Source organism: Tasmannia lanceolata, unplaced genomic scaffold (genome assembly GCF_043159265.1).
Source record: "Tasmannia lanceolata isolate RefF3 unplaced genomic scaffold, GAP_Taslan_0.1 ptg000018l, whole genome shotgun sequence".
Lineage (NCBI taxonomy): Eukaryota > Viridiplantae > Streptophyta > Magnoliopsida > Canellales > Winteraceae > Tasmannia > Tasmannia lanceolata.
Window position 1 is genome coordinate 30,923,999 of NW_027518695.1, and position 22,893 is coordinate 30,946,891.

The 22,893-nt window shown below is 41.2% G+C and overlaps 1 protein-coding gene across 1 annotated transcript; it reads right to left on the minus strand.

Moving 5' to 3' along the window:
- Positions 1–2,790: 2,790 nt before the first annotated feature.
- Positions 2,791–4,335, minus strand: LOC143849970 (uncharacterized). The gene has a single exon (XM_077359293.1). It carries the CDS (start codon positions 4,209–4,211, stop codon positions 2,949–2,951), a length of 1,263 nt encoding a protein of 420 aa, XP_077215408.1. The 5' UTR covers positions 4,212–4,335; the 3' UTR covers positions 2,791–2,948.
- Between the last annotated feature and the right edge of the window lie 18,558 nt (positions 4,336–22,893).

Here is a 22,893-nt window from a genome sequence, read left to right on the forward strand (position 1 = left end):
GTGACCAGTGGCACGAGTCAGCCTTATTCTTTTCAATCCGATTTCCAGAGGGTTTTTCAATCAAACAGATAAGTTCTATTTTATTTCCGATTTCCAAACAGAAAGATATTTTTTTCATTTCAAATTGCAGATTTTTTTGGTTCGAATAAACCATAGATCAGATCCATGTTCTAAATAAATAAATTTTCCAACATCAACCAATTTTAAAATGTAACTGAAAATGATGTGGATCCAGTGAAGAGCCCTTTTGCGGCTCTTTATGCAAGGGCTCCCTTGTATCTATCATTGCTCATAAAAAATTAACTTGACCAATGAGGTTGAAGTTTTATCTATTTGAGTTTTTATATGGTGTAAGCCCTTATAGTCCCTTATTTTTCAAAAATTATTGTACGGACCACACTATAGGATGATCCAAACCGTCCATGAGATGGGCCACAACGTAAATAGGTTGTGCCCAAAAAATCATTTCTATAGGATGATCCCAGCCCTCCGATCTATAGAGGAACTGAATATTATGGAAAACTCTATCGATCAGAGGGCTAGGATCATCTTATGCAAATGATTTTTGGGGCACAAACTATTTACGTTGTGGCCCATCACATGGACGGTTTGGATTATCCTATAATGTGGCCCATATAGTACTTTATAAAAAAAAGCAGCACTACAAGGGCTTACACCGTATAAAATCTCATTTTACAGAGCCCGTCAATTTATAAAGATATCCTCTCATTAAAACTTAACCATATCATTTCCCTCTAATTTGTGGAGATGAAAATCTTTTCCTAAGTTAAATTTCCATTAGAAATGTTTTTCCTGTAATCCAGATAGGTCCGCCAAAATCTCATGAGTGCACCTGAAGCTCTGTTTTTTTTTTCAAAAAGTTCAGTGGCGCCCACTTCATAGGATGATCCAAACCATTCATTTGTTGGGCCACAACATAAATAGGTTGTAATTTGGGGTACAGCTTCCAAATTTTAGAGGGGCTGGAAATTATAAAAACCACTATAGATCAGAGGGTTAGGATCATCCTATGGAGATGATATTCGGGGGTACAGCCTATTTATATTGTGATTCAACAAATGAACGGTTTGGATCATCCTGCAAACTAGGCTCTACTGTCCTCTTAAAAAATTACCGTAACTATAACAGGATTTGCTAGCGTCCATCACAGAAGGCATTTCGTGGATGACAAAATATGTTGAAAGTGAGCAGCCCATCGGCGAAATGCCTTCTGCCATGGACCGTAGCAAATCCGTGCCATAATATCTCATAAATAAGAGACCTATCTACAGAAATGGGTGAGCTATCTCATAAATAAGAGATTCCTCGTTAAAAAAATAAGTCAATAACACGTATATTTCGATCTGTTTCTTTTCTAGCCTACCAATTTTCAATGATAAGAGGATGCTACTGTTTAGTATGTCGGTTCTTTGACTCTATGTGTGTTAATATGTATAGTCTTTGACTATAAGGCTCACAGGTGTGGAGGTGGGTCTTATCGTCCATACAGCGGTTCAAGTCTAGTGGTCGAGAAATGGCTGGTTAGGAAAACGATAGAAAAATTAGCAGACCTTGGATCGAATTTTCCAAAGTGGACCACGTGGCATTGGTTTGAAAATTTAACCTGTATATGAGGTTGTTTCTATCATTTTCGTCATCATGGTTCTGGTGGAACGGCATTTTAAGGGTCATTTCTTTATTTTGTTCGGTTTTGAAAGATTTGAATAAAATTTCACAATGTACACACCGCAGAACTAAACCAGAGTACCATCCTCCAGAAAAAATAAAGACACGTGGCACTTACACCCTATCACCATACAAACGACCTTCCTAAATAAAAGATTTGACTATGAAATCAAGATTTGACTTGATTGTCGAAGTTGTTTACCAAAACCAAACCTCCGGAGCCGCTGACACTTTCTCTGCGATTGTAGGTCACAGGTTAGAGCTCTATCAACCTTAAGATCAAGGCAATCGGATTTCAATATCATCAAGCCATGAAATTGTTTTCCAAAAAATTGACTAGCAAATCCCTTTAAAAATTTGCTGATGACCTCTGATAGCCCAATAATAATCTATCCACCTGACAACCATCATTAGGGTCAAGTAAACTCCCCTTGCAATGTAAACTACCGTGCTTAAATCCTCATCTTCCCCTAAAAAACGAGTCCATCGCTTGATCAAAACATTACAAACCCCGGCCGGAGTTGGTAATGTTATGGACACTTCCAACTAGGGGTGCAACTCAGGTCTATTTTTTGGAATTCGGGTTGAGCTTTCACCTTAAAATCAGGTCGGGGTCGGGTTGATTCCTATTACTTTTTAAGCAAAAGCTCAACCCAACCCAACACAAGTTGATAGGGAGAAGGTCGTTAATTTGCATTAATGTTCATCACTACGGCCCTGTTTGAGTGTTTGGATTGCAGGAATTTTTTTGGAAAAGAATACAAAAATCGCATAATTTCCTCCTCCACCTATCTTTGATTACACATTGAATTACACAAGGGACCTTCAGTTTATAAGGACATCCTCTAAATAAGCCTTAACCATATCATTTCCCTCTAATTAGTGGAAATAAAAAAAAACTTTTTTTCCATTAGAAATGTTTTCCCTGCAATCCAAACAGCTACCTTCTCGAACTCAAAATAAGCCTCCCCTTGAAGGATGCAACTGTCTTCTTTGACTATACGTCTTGGAGTCTTGACAAGTGGTCGAGAAATAGCTGGCATAGGAAAACTAATCCAAATTTAAGGAGACCTTGGATCGAGTTTTATGAGGGTATTTGATCAGTTCTAAACATTTAACAGCCCATTATTCTAACATTAGTTACTAATAGAATAAAATTTCACAATATACACATCCCAAAACTAAACCAAACTACAATCCTCCCACATACCCTAAAAACCAAAAACAGGAAACACAGACATGCACGCACTTACATAGCGAGTTTAGAAACCTTGTGTGGGCTTAGCAGTAGCCTCATTACTAGTCTGATATGTGGGGACCGCACCCGACGGCGCAGAATAGAAAACAGGCCTTCCGGCGCTATTGTACGCCATCTGTGCGTAACCAGCATCACCTGTCGGTGGCCAGACAACACCCGGTTGTGGCTGCGTGGGCCCAATCCCATACACCGGCGATTCCCGGTAAACCTCCGGCATCATTCTCGGCATCGCATAGTAACCCTGACCGACTTGGCCAGTAACCGGTCGCATAGTTTGCTGTTGGTAAACTCCCGCCGGTGGCCGGACCATATACATCCCCGACTCTGCTCCGGCCACCGCCGGCGAAGTGTAACCCCCCATCTGCCTCTCCGGCCAGTATCCCGCCGGCACCGGAATTTGCTTTTGCATGTAATAATCTCCCGGAAAAACCCTATGTTGTAAATTTTCCTCATTTCTCGTCTGAAAAAGAGTTTGTTCCTGGCTAGCAATTTGTGATCTCTGAATCTCTTGAATCTGCCTCTGGGTCTCCATCGATTCACCTCTCATCTCTCGATCTTCGTTCCTAGTATTCGAAATTCCACCACTAGCCGGAGAATGAACCAGATCTGAAGATTCCGGCACCGGATCCGGCAATTTCGTTACCGGCGGCGAAGGAGAAGCAGATCCGGTGGATAATTTATCAAAATCAAGGAGAAAATCCGGATTCGCTGGAGTTCCGGCAGTTTTCGCCGGTGAAGAAGGTTCAATCGACTGGATCGGGCCAGAATTCAGCGCGTCAACAAACCACTGCTGATCGGACTTCAGATCGGATTGCGGAGGATCGAAATTAGTGGAAATCTGAGGATTTAGAGGGAATAAAAAGAGGCGGAGGCGTGGAGGTTTAGGCGATCCACGAACAAGACAGTCATATTCAAGCATCATGTGTTCTAAATCCTCATCGTTTGTGACTGAGATCAAGGCGTCTAGATCTTCGCCTGGGAGCTGATATTTGAAAGACACATCAGAGTTATTGAGAGATGCGAGCTTGGAGATTATGGCAGAGAATCTGATGTTGCGATCTACGGTGAGGATCTTTGTGTTGCCGCCTACGTAAGAGAGCTGATTATCGTTAGGTCGGGGGTGGATTTTTCCGTCATAGCTACACATGAATTTAACCTTGTAGTTTGTAGGAGAGTCTTCCCAAGAGGAGTTCTCGCCTTCGATTTCACGAGATCGGGGAGAAGAGTGGACGGAATCTGGATAGGACGCGTAGGAATAGTTCTCCATCAGGATATCGGAGGTAGGGTTAGGGTTAGGGTTTTGTTTGGGTTTCTGTGTTTTATGCTTTTGGTTCCGTGGATTGGGGCTGGTTGTAGGAAAAAGTGAGGGTGTGCAGAGGAAAAGGGGGGGTAAGAAAATGAGTAATTATTTCAGATCAGCTGTTGATGATGTTGCGTTACGTAGTTGATGCGTTGGTGGCCAGGTTGGATTATTTTCTGTGCGCTGGGTGCGTAAAACGCACGCTGGACTAGAGAAGCGAGCAGCTATGAGGGATACACGCTGCTAGCTAGTAAATCGATGACGTCAGCGCACCATGTGGGCCGTGGGAAACTTCAAGCAAAAAAGGTTTGCAAGAAAGTTTGAGTCATGTAGGGCCCACTACATGGACTATCCGGGCCGAAATCCTAACCCAAATTTATTTTTTGGGAAAATGACCAAATAGAAGGGGTTTCTACTGACTATGACATTTCAAGAGGGGTGTTTTCTAAATCACCAATCAAGAGTGCATATGACTAAAATGCCCTTGACTCTCTCTCTCTCTCTCCCCCTATCAAATCACCTTTTTGAAATGATTACATTTAGAGAAAAACAAATCCCAAAACCCACCTTTTTCCCTCTTCTTCTTCTTCCTCCCACCTACCAAAAAAACGTACGTATGAAAAACCCAAAAGCCTCCATTTTTTAAACCCAAAAACCTCCATTGTTAGATGCAAAAAGCTCCATTCTATTGCTGAAAACCTCATTTTTAGATGTGAAAGCCTTCCTAAGCCTTCATTGCATTGCACAACGCCTCCATTTTCAACAAATATTGGAAAAAAACGTTATTGGATTTGGAAATCTTAAAAATCTTCACTAGAAACCACCATTCCATTGCAGAAAGCTTCCATTTAATGAAAATGTGTGTATTTTTACCCCTCTCCCCTCTCTTTCCATTATAAGGCATGTTTATAAACTTGAATGAAAGTTTTCAATGTTAAACTACTGTCTTCCATTGCAGAAAGCCTTCAATCACTATTTAATCTTATTTAAATTACTTTAAACACTTTATAATCATTGTTATTTTTCTGTAAACCACTAATTTCTTAAGTTTAACCAGTATTTCACTACCATAAACCGGTACTGAAGTGGGTGTTTATAAGTGTTTTATATAGTTTCTTTGGTTAAGAATCCTCCGTAGTGGTTTATAATCGTAATTAGTGGTTTATTAAGGCTTACCAGTGGTTTAGAGTGTTTATAATTGGTTTATAAGGATTTATAAATGATTTATACAGGGTGAGCAGTAGTTTATAGTGTTTATAAGTGGTTTATATAGGCTTATAAGTAGTTTAAAGTGTTTACAACTGGTTTATATAGGGTAAACAGTGGTTTATATAAGCCTATCAGTGATTTATAGTGTTTATAAGTGGTTTATGTAGGCTTATCAGTGGTTTATAGTGTTTATCATTGGTTTATACAGGGTAAGAAGTAGTTTATAGTGTTTATAAGTGGTTTATATAAGCTTATCAGTGGTTTAGAGTGTTTACAACTGGTTTATATAGGATAAACAGTGACTTATATAAGCCTATCAGTGGTTTAGACTGTTTATAAGTAGTTTATGTAGGCTTATCAGTGGTTTAGAGTGTTTATACATGGTTTATACAGGGTAAGAAGTAGTTTATAGTGTTTGTAAGTAGTTTATATAGGTTTATCAGTGGTTTAGAGTTTTTACAACTGGTTTATATAGGTAAACAGTGGTTTATATAAGCCTATCAGTGGTTTAGACTGTTTATAAGTGGTTTATGTAGGCTTATCAATGGTTTAGAGTGTTTATACATGGTTTATACAGGGTAAGAAGTGGTTTATATAGACTTACCAGTGGTTTTAGAGTGGCTTATCAGTGGTTTATAGTGTTTATAAGTGGTTTATATAACCCTATCAGTGGTTTAGAGTGTTTATAAGTGATTTATATAGACTTACCAGTGGTTTTAGAGTGTTTATAAGTTGTTTATTTAGGATTATCAATGGTTTAGAGTGTTTATAAGTGGTTTATATTGGCTTAACAGTGGTTTATAGAATTTATAAGTAGGGTAAGCAGTGGTTCATATTTCCTTGTCATGACTTAGTAGTGGTCTAGAGTGTTTAAAAGTGACCCGAATTGTCTTAGTAGTGGTTTATGTTGTTTTATGAAGATTTAGTAGTGGTAGTAGTGGTTTATGTTGTTTTATGGAGATTTAGTAGTGGTTGAAGTTGTGCATAATTCTAAAATGGCTGCTTTACTTGTTAATTGGAATGATTTTTTTTCAATTGGTTATTTTAACAATGGTTTAATTTTGTGTAAACAGAAGAACGGTAGAACGAAGAGCTTCTTTTATCTTACACGTCGACGGCTTTGTAAAGGATGCGGTATCATTTGAATACATCGGCGGGAAGAAGTTGCCCGTAATTGTAGGTCGAAAAAAAATTGTGAAAAAATTGGAAGCAATTAGGGGTTTAAACCAAACTTTAGGGCTCTAAACCATACAATTCTAAGAAATTAGGGGTTCAAACAAAACTTTACGACTTTAAACCATATATTTCTAAAAAACATAACCAAACTTTAGGGCTTTAAACTATAGATTTCTAAAAAAAATTAGGGTTTTAGTTGCTGATTTTCCAAACTGAAAGAGAGAGAGTACCAACCCTAACTTATTGGTTTGAGTCTAAACTGATTTGGGAAAATTATAGAGTTTTCTAAACTGATTTTCTAAAATATACGGTTTTCTCAACTAATTTGGGAAAATATAGGGTTTTCTAAACTAAATTTCTAAACCAAACTTGGAGGTTTAAACCAATAATCTGTGAAAAATTTGGGGAAAATTAGGGTTTAAACCAAACTTTAAGGCTTTAAACTAGGGGTGGACATGGTTCTGGTTCGAACCGAGGAACCGAACCGAACCGGCACATATGGTTCGGTTCGGTTCGGTTATATATGTATATGGTTCGGTTCGGTTCGGTTCTATATGTATATGGTTCGGTTCCGGTTCTGAAATCCGGGAACCGGTTCAGATTCGGTTCGGTTCTGGGTTTCGGATTCCGGAACCGAAAACCGAACCGAGAACCGACCCTCACCTTAAGTTCTTAAAATCACCCCCCGCCAATTTGATAAAATCACCCCACTATCTATATAAAGTTATAAACACTCTGGACTGCCAGAAAAATGGAAAATGGTACAATAAAAAAGTGCATGAGAGGCCTGATATGCGCCCACCCATGTCAAATAGTGTGATCTGAACCCTTTATTTGGTAGACCCTGTTGTGAACATGACATGATCAGAAAGTTAGTCTCACCGGATGATCCCAAACATCCAATCAATGCCTACAAACAGACAGCTGCAAAAATAGAGTAATATCCACAATCAGGTTGTATGAATGAATTGTTAGAAATTAGGGGTGGACATGGCCTAATAAACAGGGCCATTGGTGAAGGTTGGGTAAACCCAGAACCGAACCGAACCGAACCGATTATATATGGCTCTGGTTCGGTTCGGTTCCATACATATATGGTTCGGTTCTGGTTCCAATTTCAGGGAACCGATTATATATGGTTCGGTTCTGGGTTTAGCCCAAAACCGAACCGAACCGAACCATGTCCACCCTTACTTTAAACCATAGATTTCTAAAAAAATTAGGGGTTTAAACAGCTGAAAGGGAGAGACTACCAACCTGTGAGAGGAGGTTCACTCAGAATAAGAGGATACTAGAGAGAGGTGCACGAACCTGAGGAGCATTGTGACCCTCTAATGGACGGTTGGGATCATCCCATGAGAGAAAGAGGGCATTGTGGCCCTTTAATGGACGGTTGGGATCATCCCATGAGAGAGAGAGAGGGGCATTGTGACCCTCTAATAGACGGTTGGGATCATCCCATGAGAGAGAGGGGGGCATTGTGGCCCTTTAATGGACGGTTGGGATCATCCCATGAGAGAGAGGGGGGCATTGGGGCCCTCTAATGGATGGTTGGGATCATCCCACGAGAGAGAGAGAGAGAGAGAGAGAGAGAGAGAGAGAGAGAGAGAGAGAGAGGGGCATTGTGGCCCTCTAATGGACTGTTGGGATCATCCCATGAGAGAGAAAGAGAGAGGAATTGTGGCCCTCTAATAAACGGTTGGGATCATCCCATGAGAGAGAGGGGGGCATTGTGGCCCTTTAATGGACGGTTGGGATCATCCCATGAGAGAGAGGGGCATTGGGGCCCTCTAATGGACGGTTGGGATCATCCCACGAGAGAGAGAGAGAGAGAGAGGTGACGGTATTTAAAAAATGAGGGTATTTTTGTCCTAAACCCTTGCAAACCAGTCACCATCACTACAGATTGGTTATTTCCAAGTCTCCACTCTTCATATGTCATAGTCAGTAGAAAGTCCTTTCATTTGGTCATTTTCCCTTATTTTTTTCTGGGCGATGACATTTTCTATTTTCACTCCCCCACACTCCGCGGACCGAAATCCTAACCCAAATTTTTCTTTTTTTTGGGCGACGATATTTTCACTCACCCCCACCCCGGATGGAAATCCTAACCCAATTTTTTTTTTTTTGGGGTACGATATTTTCAATCACACCCCCCATCCTTGGACCGAAATCCTAACCCAAATTTTTTTTTTTGGGGGATGATATTTTCACTCCCCCACCCTCCCCGCGGTAGGGCTGGCAACGGGGCGGGGCGGGGCCGGATGTTGGGGTCACCTACTCCTTCCCCTTTGTGAGGAATTTCCCCCTCCCCTTCTCCTCCCCACTGCGGGGATGGTGAGGAATCCCCCTCCCCTCCCCACGGGAAATATCTAATCCCCATTCCCTCCCCTTCCCCGCCCCGCATCCTTCGGGGACTATCACTTTACTTTGTTAAATGTTAGGTTTAAAACTAAAGATTTGCTAGGGACAATCACTTCAGGCATGTTGCGACTTGGCTGTTGCATGTGAGAGTAGCCACACAACCCACATAGGCTAAGATTTTGTCTTATTCATTTTATTAACACGGGGACAAAGGTGGTTGCTCTCATATTCATTTAATTGATCAATAGTCCCTAGCAGATCCCTAATTCCCAATCCCACTTGCCAAAAAGTACTGTACGTGCCACACCATAGGAAGATCCAAACCGTCCATTTGATGGGCACACCATACTACCATAGGCATAGGATGATCCAAACCTTCCACTTGATGGGCCATTGTAGGATAATCCAAACTGTCCATTTGATGGGCCACAACGTAAATAGGTTGTGGCCCAAAAATCATTTCCATAGGATAATCCCAACCGTCTAATCTATAGAGGAATTGCATATTATGGTACCTTCTATAGATCGGAGGGTTGCAATCATCCTATGGAAATGATTTTTGGGCCGCAATCTATTTACGTTGTGGCCCATCAAATGGACGGTTTGGATGAACTATGGTGTGGCCTGTAAAGTACTTTTAAATTGTAGCCTATCAAATGGACGGTTTGGATCATCCTATGGTGTAGCCCATACATTACTTTTTGAAAAATAATGGACTATACGAGCGCACACCATATAAAATCTCATCACTCATCAGAGAGATGTTACCTTTATTTAGGGGAGGGAGATTTTCAAAGAATTTAATGTTGCCTTACAGTGATGGTTTGATGGAGAGATTTTAGGGATTTCTAAGGATAATATACTACTATAATGAGGGACAATGCCCAATGAATTATGGGTAAAAGAAAACATAAAAAGCTATTTCAGGGACAAAACTGTACTAATGGAAATTATGAAAATTTTGGGAAAATTTTGTAGATATGTTTTGATCCAAGGGGTTTCTAGTAGTTTTCCCAAAAAAAAAAAACAATTAAAAAATACAAGAAAAAAATGGTATTAATGCGGGGCGGGGCCAACTCCATCCCCTTCCCTGCACCCACCGGGGAATTTTTTAAAATCCCCTTCCCCTTCCCCACTCAAATCGGGGAATCCCCTCCCCAAGCGGGGCGGGGCGGGGCGGATCCCCGCTTTTCGGGCTGAAATTGCCAGCCCTAACCCGCGGACCGAAATCCTAACCCAAATTTATTTTTTTTGGGCGACGATATTTTCACTTACCCCCGCCCGCATTACACCCACACTCCCTTATTAGCCTAATTTGACGTGAAAAGTGGGCAACTTTAATGCTTTTTGACGTCAAATCACTTTATAAGGGGAGCGTGTGCATAATGCAAGGGGTGAAAATATCATCTCCCACTTTTCTTTTCTTTTTAAGTTAGATTTTAGCTATTAATAATACTTTGATTGGATGATTCTAGAGCGTTGATCTATTAAGTGTTGATGTAGCCTCGTTTACAGTTTTACCAAGAAAGCTATAAACCATTGATTTTTTCTGTCGTTTTTCTATGTATGCGGTACAATAAGCATGGTTTTAAATTTCGGTTTTGGTACCCGTTTCGGCATGCGTTTCAGTCAGTGCAGAAACCGAAATTTTGAAATTTCAGCCAAAATCTGACCAAACCTTAAAAAGGAATATTTTATTCAATACAAAATTTCGGCCGAAATTTTGAGAAAATATTATTTAATTAAATAAATCAAGATTTTTGGCTGATTTTCCTTATATTTCAGCCGAAATTTAGGAAAAACGAAATTTGGACAGAAATTTTGAAATTTCGGCCCAAAAAGTAACATTTGGGGTATTATTCATTTGGGTTTGGGGGCTGAGGAAATCCGAAATTTGGGTAGAAATTTGAAACCATGGTTTCAAGAGATCAACTTTCTTGATTTCAAATGCCGTCAATAGTAAACGTATTTTATGAGCGGTCATTTTAGATTATTTCTGGGTCCCACACGGAGGCACATGTGGCCTTGTCTTAGATGGAAAACTCCGTTCAATGAAAATGACAGTACTGAAAATGACTTTAATACCCTCCCCCGACTGTGTATCAGCGGGTAGCTTCAACCAACTTTTGTTGCTCTTAGTCGCCGAATATTTAAAGGTATTAATAAAAAAATTCAACTGTGTAATAAGGGTATTTTTGTCATTTTCTTTAATGCAGTGCTGGACCTTTATTCACCGTGGCTCTTTCTTGTCTTTTTCACACCTGTGCTGATCATCAGCTCCCATTTTACCTTTCGCTAGTAGATCCCTAGAATAAGGGATTTGCTAGGGACCATCTCACAAGATATTTTGGGGCCGCTATTGCATGAGAGGGCAGCCACATAGGCTCACTTTTGTCTTTATTCATCCTATGTGGCTGCTCTCTCATGCAACAGCGGGCCCGCGGACTGCCTTATGCGATGTCCCTAGCAAATCCTCCATTCTATATAAATGCCCCTCGACATTATTCGTTAAGTTTTAACGGCAAATAAAAACCTTAAGGGACGGGGGCGAGGGTGGGGGATTTGCTAGGGTCCATCGCAAAAGGCTTTTCGCGGCTGTTCTGTAGCACGTCAGACCAGCTACCTCGTGAATGGAGACAAATGATGTTGTCTTGATTCACGAGGTAGCTGGTTTGATGTACAACAAACCAGCCGCAAAATGCCATTTGCGATGGACACTAGCAATTCCCTAAAAGGGATATAATTTGGGAGTGATAAATCGACCATTCCCTAAAAGGGATATAATTTGGGAGTGATAAATCGACCCCCTGAGTGTCTTTCTCTCTCCTCTGGGTTAGAGAGAGAAAGAGGAAAGAGATAGACACATAGGGGTTCGATTTAAGATATATGGGGGGCGATTTATCACTCCCTATCCATTTTCCCAAAATAATTCTTTACCTTTTCTAGGCCGAACCCTAAAACTAGTTTACTTCTAAGAGAAATTATATGGTGCCACTAAGTTCACTGTAGGCCATACGACAAAACTGAGGCGCTTGATATTTGTTGATCCAATAGCGGCCTCTTAAAAGTGGGTTGCTGTTCAATCAAATATCAAGTGGGTGAAGTATTTTCACTCTTGGGCACCATATATAAAAAATCTCTACTACTAAAGCATGGGAATATATATATGGTGTGTGCAGGTTTCTATAATGAGTCATCCCTCTTCAGATCAAAGGATTAGGATCATCCTATGGAAATGATTAGAGGTAAAACCTGTTGGAAATTATGGGTCAAATAGATTAGTTCAACAAAACTAGTGATATATTTAATTGAAATGAAATAAAGAAAGGGTTACCTTTGATGATCCCGAATGTAAACCGCAAATCCGTAACCAAAGATCAAAGCATATATGTGAGAAATTGAGAAGAATTTAGTGGTAGAGGCACGTTACGGAATAACGCTACCCTTAAGATAGATTATCGCCCCCACCACGCTTGGTATGCAATCGGGTTCTCTTGAGACCTATCTCCAGGATACAACACCACAATACTTGTCTTTGACGGTGTGCACGCACCGGCTCGGACCTTGCGAACACGATTTATGCCGAACAATTTGCCCAAAAGAAATCTTACAAATGCTTAAAACTTGAAACTTGTAAAAATACAAGTATAAAAGAATGGATAGATAGAACAAGAGAAAACTAAGTTCTGTTTTGTGCATATGTGTATGCACAAGAGGAATCACACGGATGAATTGTTGTATACACAAAGGAAGTATATATAGCCAACTATTCTTCCATCCCCAACGTCTCTCTCTTTATGGCAAAAAAGGTTACAAAAAAGAAACATTAAAAATATTAAAGAGTGAATACATTAGCAATTCAAATTGTGCAAAACGTATATAATATTAAAGTATAATAAATGCTAGAAAACCGTTTGGGTTTTGATTCAAACGGTCAAGGCTTTTAAAGCTTTAAAAATATTAAAATATCCAACAATCCCCACATGAATCAAAATTCAAATCAAATATATTAAATCAAATATGGGCAACTTTGAAATATCATGCAATGGGTGAAGGTGTCTTGTGGACTTGAACCTCCACTTAGTGTTTATATATTTGAGTCTATTAAAGTTCTAAGTGAACTACGTCTTGAACTAAGAACCTTGAGTAATAGACCTTCATATATTACACACACGATATCGGCAATGTAACCGTGTTCTATCGGGGTAGCACATTTCGGCCATGCGCTGGTCCTGTTTCATGAGCGCTCTAGAGAACAAGCCTTAATTCTCATATGAAGCGGCCCCACTTCCACACTCATATAGGTGAGTCCATCAAGGGTACCTGTAACCACGTACCCCGCTTATAAACAGCTATAGACCCATTCAGAGCAAAGCTCTTCCTCCATATCGTTACAGTTAGTACTATTTACATCTTAGGGATAGGCCAAGAGAAGTCTTTCATTCTCTTGAAAATTTAAGTACAATGCTTTCACCGATCACTCGAATAACTTGTTTTTCCCATTGAACCTACTTCTTGGGATCTCCAGTCATATAGGTTGGGTTGCCGTTATTGGTGATTCTATTTGATAGGCTTTAGCCCCATCCCTCTTGATGTTTCAGCCACTAGCTTTTTAGCTAGTCCTTTGGTCAGTGGATCTGCCAAGTTTCTCTCTTACCTTATAAAGTCAATTGCAATCACTCCATCTAAAAGCAATTGCCTCACATTATTATGCCTCAGACGTATGTGTCTGGATTTACCATTATATGTTCTACTCTTAGCCCTTGCTATTGTAGCTTGGCTATCACAATGAATAGATATAGCTGGAATTGGCTTGCACCATAGAGGAATATCTGCTAACAGATTCCTAATCCATTCCGCTTCTTCACCTGCTTTATCTAAAGCAATAAATTCAGATTCCATGGTGGAACGTGCTCTACAGGTCTGCTTGGTAGATTTCCAAGCGACAGCACCACCACCCAAAGTGAAAACATATCCACTTGTGGATTTAGTTTCTTCTGAATCTGAAATCCAATTTGCATCGCTATATCCTTCTAATACAGCGGGATAACAACCATAGTGGAGTCCAAACTCCATTGTGCCTTTCAAATATCTTAAAATCCTGATAAGTGCATCCCAATGTTCTTGACTAGGGTTACTAGTGAATCTACTTAGCCTACCAACTGCGTAAGCTATATCTGGTCTAGTGCAATTCATTAGATACATTAAACTGCCTATAATTCTGGAGTATCCTAATTGGGATATACTTTTTCCAATATTTTTCTTAAGTTTTGAACTAGGATCATATGGTACACTCAAGGGAGTACAATCAAATTTGTTAAATTTTCTAAGGATCTGTTCAACATAATGAGATTGTGTTAAAACAATCCCTTCTAAATTTCTAATTATCTTAATTCCTAAGATTACATCTGCCAATCCAAGATCTTTCATGTCAAAGTTTTCTGACAAAAGATTCTTGGTGTCATTTATAACATCTAGACTCGTACCAATGATTAACATATCATCGACATACAGGCAGATCAAAACTCCAGAATTACCTTCAAATCTACTGTATACACATTTATCAGAATCATTTATAGTAAAACCATTTGATAACACTACTTTATCAAATTTTTCATGCCATTGTTTTGGTGCTTGTTTTAAACCATAAATAGATTTTATAAGTTTACACACTTTACGTTCTTGACCTGGGACTGCAAATCCCTCAGGTTGTTCCATGTAAATTTCTTCTTCTAATTCTCCATTTAGGAAAGCAGTTTTAACATCCATTTGATGGATTTCTAAGTTATAGATAGCTGCTATAGCTATCAACAATCTTATTGTTGCAATCCTAGTTACAGGAGAATAGGTGTAAAAAAAATCTATCCCTTCTTTCTGTTTAAAACCTTTGGCTACTAATCTAGCCTTAAATTTTTCTATAGATCCATCGGTTCTAAGTTTCTTTTTAAAAATCCATTTACAACCTATTGGTTTGCACCCATGAGGTAAATCCATTAACTCCCATGTGTTATTTGACATAATGGATTCTATTTCACTATTTATAGCTTATTTCCAGAAGTTTACATCCAAAGAAGACATAGCTTCCTTAAAAGTAGATGGATCATCCTCATCTACTTTGTGCCCAACGAATGAACAGTTTGGATTATCCTATGAAGTGTGCCCGTGGTATACACGCAAACCCTAAAATATCCCATACGTAAATAGCAGTTTAAGTATAAACTTAAAAATAGGAGTGCGGGTATCATTTTGCAACTGTCATATACCAGCTTGTATTGCCTTTCCTTGGGAAGAGTTTTATTGTTTAAAGCCATGTTTTTTTTACCCTGGAATGGGATCCCCAGGTAAAGTATAAAAATGCTTTTGTTTTCCAATGTCTAGGCACAAAATTTCTATATTTGACAGTTGGGAATTAATGGCAATGAGGAGAACATGCTTCCTCATCCACTGGTTATTTATAATATCTGGAATTGATATTCGCACCCCTCAAGAACAATTGCATGTCAATGGTCAAACAGTGAGCTCAGCAGCCGTAACATATATCTCTCCACCGTCCTCGCCATATAAATCTGATGAACATGTTCCAACTTCGCACAAGCTTGACTGAATCGTGAATGATATTGTTTCATCATTTACAAAATGGAGTTTTATCTGGGCTGTTCGATTGGTGGGTCCACGTGTATAAGGTAATCTTAGACCCCCAATCAATGACCATCAAACAACAGTTTGAAAATAATGATGTGATCCTTATTCAATGGCTAGGATTATCTGCTATTTTTGCAGCAATAACATATCTGGAAATTAGTCTCCCCTCACATGATATGAGATTCTCTTATTAGGTTTTCAGCTTATTAAAGAAAACTCATGATTGCACAATTGATGTGTCCGAAAACTCGAACTACCTTGTTGTGGAACAACTTAGGCAAAATAAATAAAATAAATAAGAAAAAGGGGCCTTTGATCACCGTTACAAGGAATAGAATACTTCGATCATCGTCGTAGGGGATGAGATTTGATCCCGTCGAAGTTGAGTTTCTCAGAGCAAAACTACAAAATACTCAAAGTTCTCAAAGAACCCAAAAGCCTAAGGGCAAATTCTTATTCAATAATAAAAAAAAAGTTCAATACATTGCTTTGATGATACTTATTTATAAGAAAAGAAACCCTAAAGAGCTAACTTAAGGCATAAGTAACTAATCTTAGCCATCCATAAAAAATAACTTAATTGAGACCTAAAAAACATAGGAATTTGATATGAAGAATGAGAGTACCACTGAGCATGGGACCTGCAATGAGAAAATGCCATGTGTACAAATTTTTTTTTTTTTTTTTACTTTTTCTTGATTTCCCTAAATCTAAGGGTTGCTCACGTCACTTGGCTTGATGTGGCAAGAGTCAATTTGCTTGGTCCCCTTTAGCTCCTACTATCGGTTTCCATCGCATTACTCAAAAACATAATTAAAATAAACCTAAATTAGAAATCCCGTAATAAACATGTAAGCATTCCTAAAATTGCCTATAACTTCCTCAAACCAAGTCCAAATCGCGTGATCTTAGGCTCGTTAGATAATAATCAAAAAGTCTTTCCAATAAGACCAAAATCAAGCCAAACAAACAAGATTTAATGCCTGAAAATTAGGCTACAAATAAAGTGACAAAAATATAAATTGACAAATATGATATTTATTCTACGTCGTACGTTCTTTGTAGTTTTTGTCCACATCAACAATAGACATTTTTTTGTTATGAAAGGAGTATTATATATTGCATGAAAGGTAATATATAAACAAATTTATTCTGAATGTCTGCTATTAGGCCTAAAATAGGTAACAGATACGGCAGTGTCGTAAGAGCTGAGCTGGAGGACCCGAGGAGCCGAAGTGAAGGAGGTGAGTCCTGCACAAGAGCACACGAGGTCAGAAGACCAACCCGGAGTCGTTACTCCGGACAGGCCCTTCGACACTCAAGTCAGTACGAGCAGGAGTGCAGAGCGAGTTTTTAAGAGTGGTAGTTCAGAAGTTATTACCCCTTGCTTTGAGCCTTGAGAGGCCTTTTATAGAGGAAGACCTGGGGTGGTTGGATTACTTACTCCAGGACAGGTGTCAGCTCTTTTGTGGGTTTAGGTTTACCCACTCCTAGGTAATTATCGGATTGCCCCTGGGCCGATGCTGGATTTGTGGTGGGCCCTTCCGGGGCCACGTGTCGACAGCTAATTAGTTGTTGTTTTTCATACCCCATCAGTTGCCCCCCAGTTCTCCAAGTCATTGTAGTGATTTGGGGAAATGCGATGAGTTATATTCCTGAACGGTAGAACGAGCCGATTTTCGGGACGGCTCGATGAAATGAAGAGATCCGGCTGGAACTGACCAGGAATTGAGGTGTAAAATCTGTCTGGCCAAGCCGTCTGTCCGGCCCGGAAAATCTGTTCGGCTAAGCCGTCTGTCCGGCCTGGGGAATCTGTGCGGCTAAGCCGTCTGTCCGGCATGCAAAATCTGTCCGGCTAAGCCGTCTGTCCGACCTGGGGAATCTGTCCGGCTAAGCCATCTGTCCGGCCTGGGGAATCTGTCCGGCCTGGGAAATCTGTCCGGCCTGGGGAATCTGTCCGGAAAATCTGTCCTGCCAAGTCCTGTCCGGCTTGGGCCGGACTGATTTTTGTCCTCTAGCGGACGCGTCATATTTTACCCGGCCCGGAAAATCTGTTCGGCCAAGCCGTCTGTCCGGCCTGGGGAATCTGTCCGAAAAATCTGTTTGGCCAAGTCCTGTCCGGCTTGGGCCGGACTGATTTTTGTCGTCTAGCGGACGCATCATATTCTGTCCGGCCCGAAAAATCTGTTTGGCCAAGCCGCCTGTCCGGCTAAGCCGTCTGTCCTGCCTGGGAAATCTGTCTGGAAAATCTGTCCGGCCAAGTCCTGTCCGGCTAAGCCATCTGTCCGACTTGGAAAATCTGTTCGGCCAAGCCTTCTGTCCGGCCTGGGGAATTTGTCCGGCCAAGTCCTGTCCAGCTTGGGCCGGACTGATTTTTGTCGTCTAGCAGACGCCTCATATTCTGTCCGGCCAAGCCGTCTATCCGGCCCGAAAAATCTGTCCGGCCAAGCCGTCTGTCCGGCCTGGGGAATCTGTCCGGAAAATCTGTCCGGCCAAGTCCTGTCCGGCTAAGCCGTCTGTCTGGCCTGGGGAATCTGTCCGGCCTGGGGAATCTGTCCGGCTAAGTCGTCTGTCCGGCCTGGAAAATCTGTTTGGCCAAGTCGTCTGTCCGGCCTAGGGAATCTGTCCGGAAAATCTGTCCGGCCAAGTCCTGTCCTGCTTGGGCCGGACTGATTTTTGTCGTCTAGCGGACGCGTCATATTCTGTCTGGCCCGGAAAATCTGTTCGGCCAAGCCGTCTATCCGGCCTGGGGAATCTATCCGGAAAATCTGTCCGGCCAAGTCCTGTCCGGCTAAGCCGTCTGTCCGGCCTGGGAAATCTATCCGGCCTGGGGAATCTGTCCGGAAAATCTGTCCGGCCAAGTCCTGTCCGGCTAAGCCGTCTGTCCGGCCTGGGGAATCTGTCCGGAAAATTTGTCCGGCCAAGTCCTGTCCGGCTAAGCCGTCTGTCTGGCCTGGGGAATCTGTCCTGAAATTCTGTCCGACTAAGCCGTCTGTCCGGCCTGGAAAATCTGTTTGGCCAAGCCGTCTGTCCGGCCTGGGGAATCTGTCCGGCCAAGTCCTGTCCGGCTTGGGCCTGACTGATTTTTGTCGTCTAGCGGACGCGTCATATTCTGTCCGGCTTGGGCTGGACTGATTTTTATCATTTTGCGGACGCGTCATATCTTGTCCGGCTTGGGCCGGACTGATTTGTGTCGTCTAGTGGACGCATCAAGCCGGACTGAATTTTGTCGTCTAGCGGACGCGTCATATTCTGTCCGGCTTGGGCCGAACTGATTTTTGTCGTCTAGCGAACGAGTCATATTCTGTCCGACTTGGGCCGGACTGATTTTTATCGTCTAGCGAACGCGCCATATTCTGTCCAGCTGGGCCGGACTGAATTTTGTCTTTTAGCGAATCAAGCTATATCCTGGTCGGCTTGAAATGACCAGATTTTTGTCCTGTAGCGCATTGCGCTATATCCTGGTCGGCGTCAGATGCCCAGAATTTTGTCCTGTAGCGAATCACTTCGAGTCCTGGTCGGCTTTAGATGACCCGAGTTTTGTCCTGTAGCGCATTGCGCTATATCCTAGTCGGCTTGAGATGACCAGATTTTTGTCCAATAGCGCATTGCGCTATATCCTAGTCGGCTTGGATGACCAGATTTTTGTCCAATAGCGCATTGCGCTATATCCTGGTCGGCTTGAGATGACCAGAATTTTGAAGTGAAATATCATGTTCGGCCATGTATGCTCTGAACGGCTTCGGATGACCAAGTTTTATTGAACTTGGATTTTTGCAAGGGTTTGGTTTTCTGCCCGGGCCCGTTCCTGACTAGAAGTGCGCTTCCGATCTTTGTGGAGACAAGCCGAGGCGAACTGAAATCCAAGTAGTGACTTGGTTTGGCAACCTAGAGGGGGGGTGAATAGGATGTTTATAAAACCTTTACCTTTTTAAATTCTTTTTCTAAGATTTCACCTAAGACTTATCCCTTGTTTAATTAAGTTTGAAATAGTTGAACTTAAACAATATTACAAATTAATATAAGTTCAAAACCCTTGTTGATTAAGAAACTTAATTAGGTAATTTTAATAGCCTAGTTAGCAAGGTTAAGATATTTAGGTTGATTATCAATGCTAACTACTCACTCAATTCTAAGCACAAATAATCAAATAAGAGAGTGAGAGGGAGTGAGAGAAATACCAATCACACAAGTGACACAGATTTATAGTGGTTCGGCAAACGGCATACTCCACTCTTCTCAAGGTCGCACTTGAGGATTTCCACTATTGAGACCTCCACGACGCCCAGCTCCGAGGCTTTTACACTCCAAGGGAACTAAATAAGGATGCCCTTTCACCTTTACAATGACTCCTTCTCCGCCGAGCTCTAAGCGCTTTCTTCCAAGAAAATTAAAAACAACGGATGCCCTTGCCACCGATTGAATAAAGAAGAAGATAAAAGCTTTGCCTCTATGTAGGCTACAATGCAAGTTGAAGCTCCAAGGATGCTCTCAAGAATAAACAAGTTTAAGCCTAAACCAATCTCAAATGATTTTCTCAAATCAAGGCACAAGAGGTTGGTGAGAGAAATTTACCCAAAAAATGGTTGCAAATGAGTTTCTAGGATTTGTTAAGGTTGGAACATATTCATGAAGTCTTTTGAACCCATACAATGGGTATATATAAGTTCCCAACACCATATTACCGTTTTAGGGGCAAAACAACAATTTTCAGGTCAAACAGTCAACTAGCCGTTGGGCCTCCAACGGCTATAATTTTTTTGAGTTCCGAGAAATTCTCTGAGTTCCGAGAAATATCCTCGGAGTTCCGAGAAAATGGACAGAGCATGACATTATGCTCCTGGACCATTTATCGGAGTTCCGAGCTCGGAGCTCCGAGAAAAATCTTGGAGTTCCGAGAAACCTATGAACAACAAGATATTCCTGTTTTTAGAACTGTTTTGTTTTAGGCTTTTGGAACTCAAATTTATCATGTTAAATGGAATGTCATGAGGGTTCCACAATGATGGAACACCACAAGGTCATTCACTAATCCAATTAGGCTCTAAGGGTGTGTTGTAGTCTCTTTGGAAAACATGATTTTTCACTAGTTTTAGGAGTTTAAAAATGTACCTTGACAAGAGAAATTGCAAGAGAGATAGGAATACATTCTACCCTTTTTATCACTCTCTTGAACTCTTCTCTTGAGCTGTGATCTTCTATGGTTGAGCTTCCATGCTTGACATCTTCAAGTTGTGGTACAAGCTCCTTGGTCCTTTGTATTAGGTTCTTGATCCTCCAGCATTGGCCTTCATGATCTTCTCTGTCTGTTCAATGCTTGATATGGATGATGTTTGATGATGAGCTTCTCCTTGGTACCTCCAAGGTGTGATTGGTCCAAGTATGTTCCGAGCTCTTTTGCCATTGTATTTGGTTCACCTTCAAGCATAGGCCAACAAGGTGTGTGCTAGTATGATTTGACTTGTGTATGACCTGTCTAAAGCACAACACTCAAGGCGAATGATCAGTCCATAAACGACTAATCAATTTGCGTTTGTCAATCATCAAAACAAGATGATTGAATGAACCCATGGGGAACCCTTGGGCTTACACGAACCAAGCATTGAGTACCCAAGTTTTCATGAACTGGGTTTCCGAGCATGTTTGGTTTTTCTGCCCGGGCCCGTTCTTGACCAGGAGTGCGCTCCCAGTCTTTGTGGAGACGAGCCGAGGCGAACCAAGCAGCGAGTACCCAAGTTTTACTGAACTGGGTTTCTGAGGCGGTTTGGTTTTTCTGTGCGGGCCCGTTCCCGACCAGGAGTGCGCTCCCGGTCTTTGTGGAGACGAGCTGGGGCGAACCAAGCAGCGAGTACCCAAGTTTTAGTGGACTGCGTTTCTGAGACGGTTTTTGTGGGACCCGATCCCGCGAGAGGGTGGCGAGCGCGCGATGTGCTACACTCTCTCTTGGTCTCTCGTACCCATGCGATTGGCGTGTGCTTTTTATTATTGATTTTAATTACCCAACCAAACAGGCAACAACCAAACCGTAGGGTGCAAACAAACGTGCAACCCAGTACCCATAAGGGCAGGGGTAAGCCGGTAAGCCGCCGAGCCTAGCAAGGTGTGATTTAATTCATCTTTTCCGTGAACTTGGGATACTAAGGCAATCCGAATTCCACGCAAAAGAGAGTGATAGAGTCGCCACCTAGACGAGAGATCTAGGACCCAAAATTGACCAGAAATCTAGACTCGTTACCTGGTTACGAGAATGGAAGGTATGGGGAGTTACCACCATATGCATCATTCCTGCCCGATAATCGGTCTTCAATTCCAAAAGTTAACTCTTTTGAATTTCTTTTAAATGGCTCATTTAACTCTATATTAATGTGCGAACTACGTGATATGCATCCTAAGATCTAATTTCAATGTAATTCCTAAATGTGTATCTTGATTTTCTTAATTTGTTTGAATTCAATCTAAGTGAAAGTTCTCATAAAATTCTAATTTCATGGAAAGTCCTAAGTGATTTAATTACTTTTAATTTAAGGATTAATATACAAAACCCCACCACTTACGTGTGGAGCCGACTCGGGCTTGGTATGCCACTCATTTATCCAAGTTGCCTACGTATCCCAGCCTCACTGGACTCAGAGTCGATCGTAGTTCGGTGCACCTGAACTAAGCTACTTATGCCTAACTCATCTAAGACACCGATCTAGACTGGATTGACTGTTTTACAGTTTAAGAGAAATTATTTAGTTCAAGTTGAGTAGATTTTATTATCCTAGGACTACATCTAAGATGCTATATGGTCCTATCTAAGTGCAAGACATCCCTTCGACTAATGCAGGTGAACCTACATCCTATGTAACTAGGCTTGTCCTATGGGAAAAAGGGGTGACTAGTGTAACTAGATCTGTTGGCACGGTTGCTATCCATAGCAAACGACCGTGATGACGCTGAACTCCTAACTCTAGGACTCCCTAAAACCTAGGACACAACGAGATGTAAGTGTTCCTAAGGGGCCCTAAAGGTTCCTACGATAGGAGACCGTAATCCAACGGCTCCTAAGACGCGGATCGAGTTAATTCGATTTGTTAAACTTAATGATTGTCAATTTTTGAGGATTTTCGATTCTTAAACATCTAAGGAATACCAAAGGCTCTATAGTTCGCAAGTTTCGGCCTCGAATCGCAACCATGGAAGGGAATCGTTCTCTCAACACTTGTATAATTTAGCACGTAAATTATAGTATCTTATTGCCTGTCATATTTCTCAG

Coding starts and splice junctions, on each gene's coding strand:
- LOC143849970 (XM_077359293.1), bottom strand. CDS start 4,211: ATGGAGAACTATTCCTACGCGTCCTATCCAGATTCCGTCCACTCTTCT.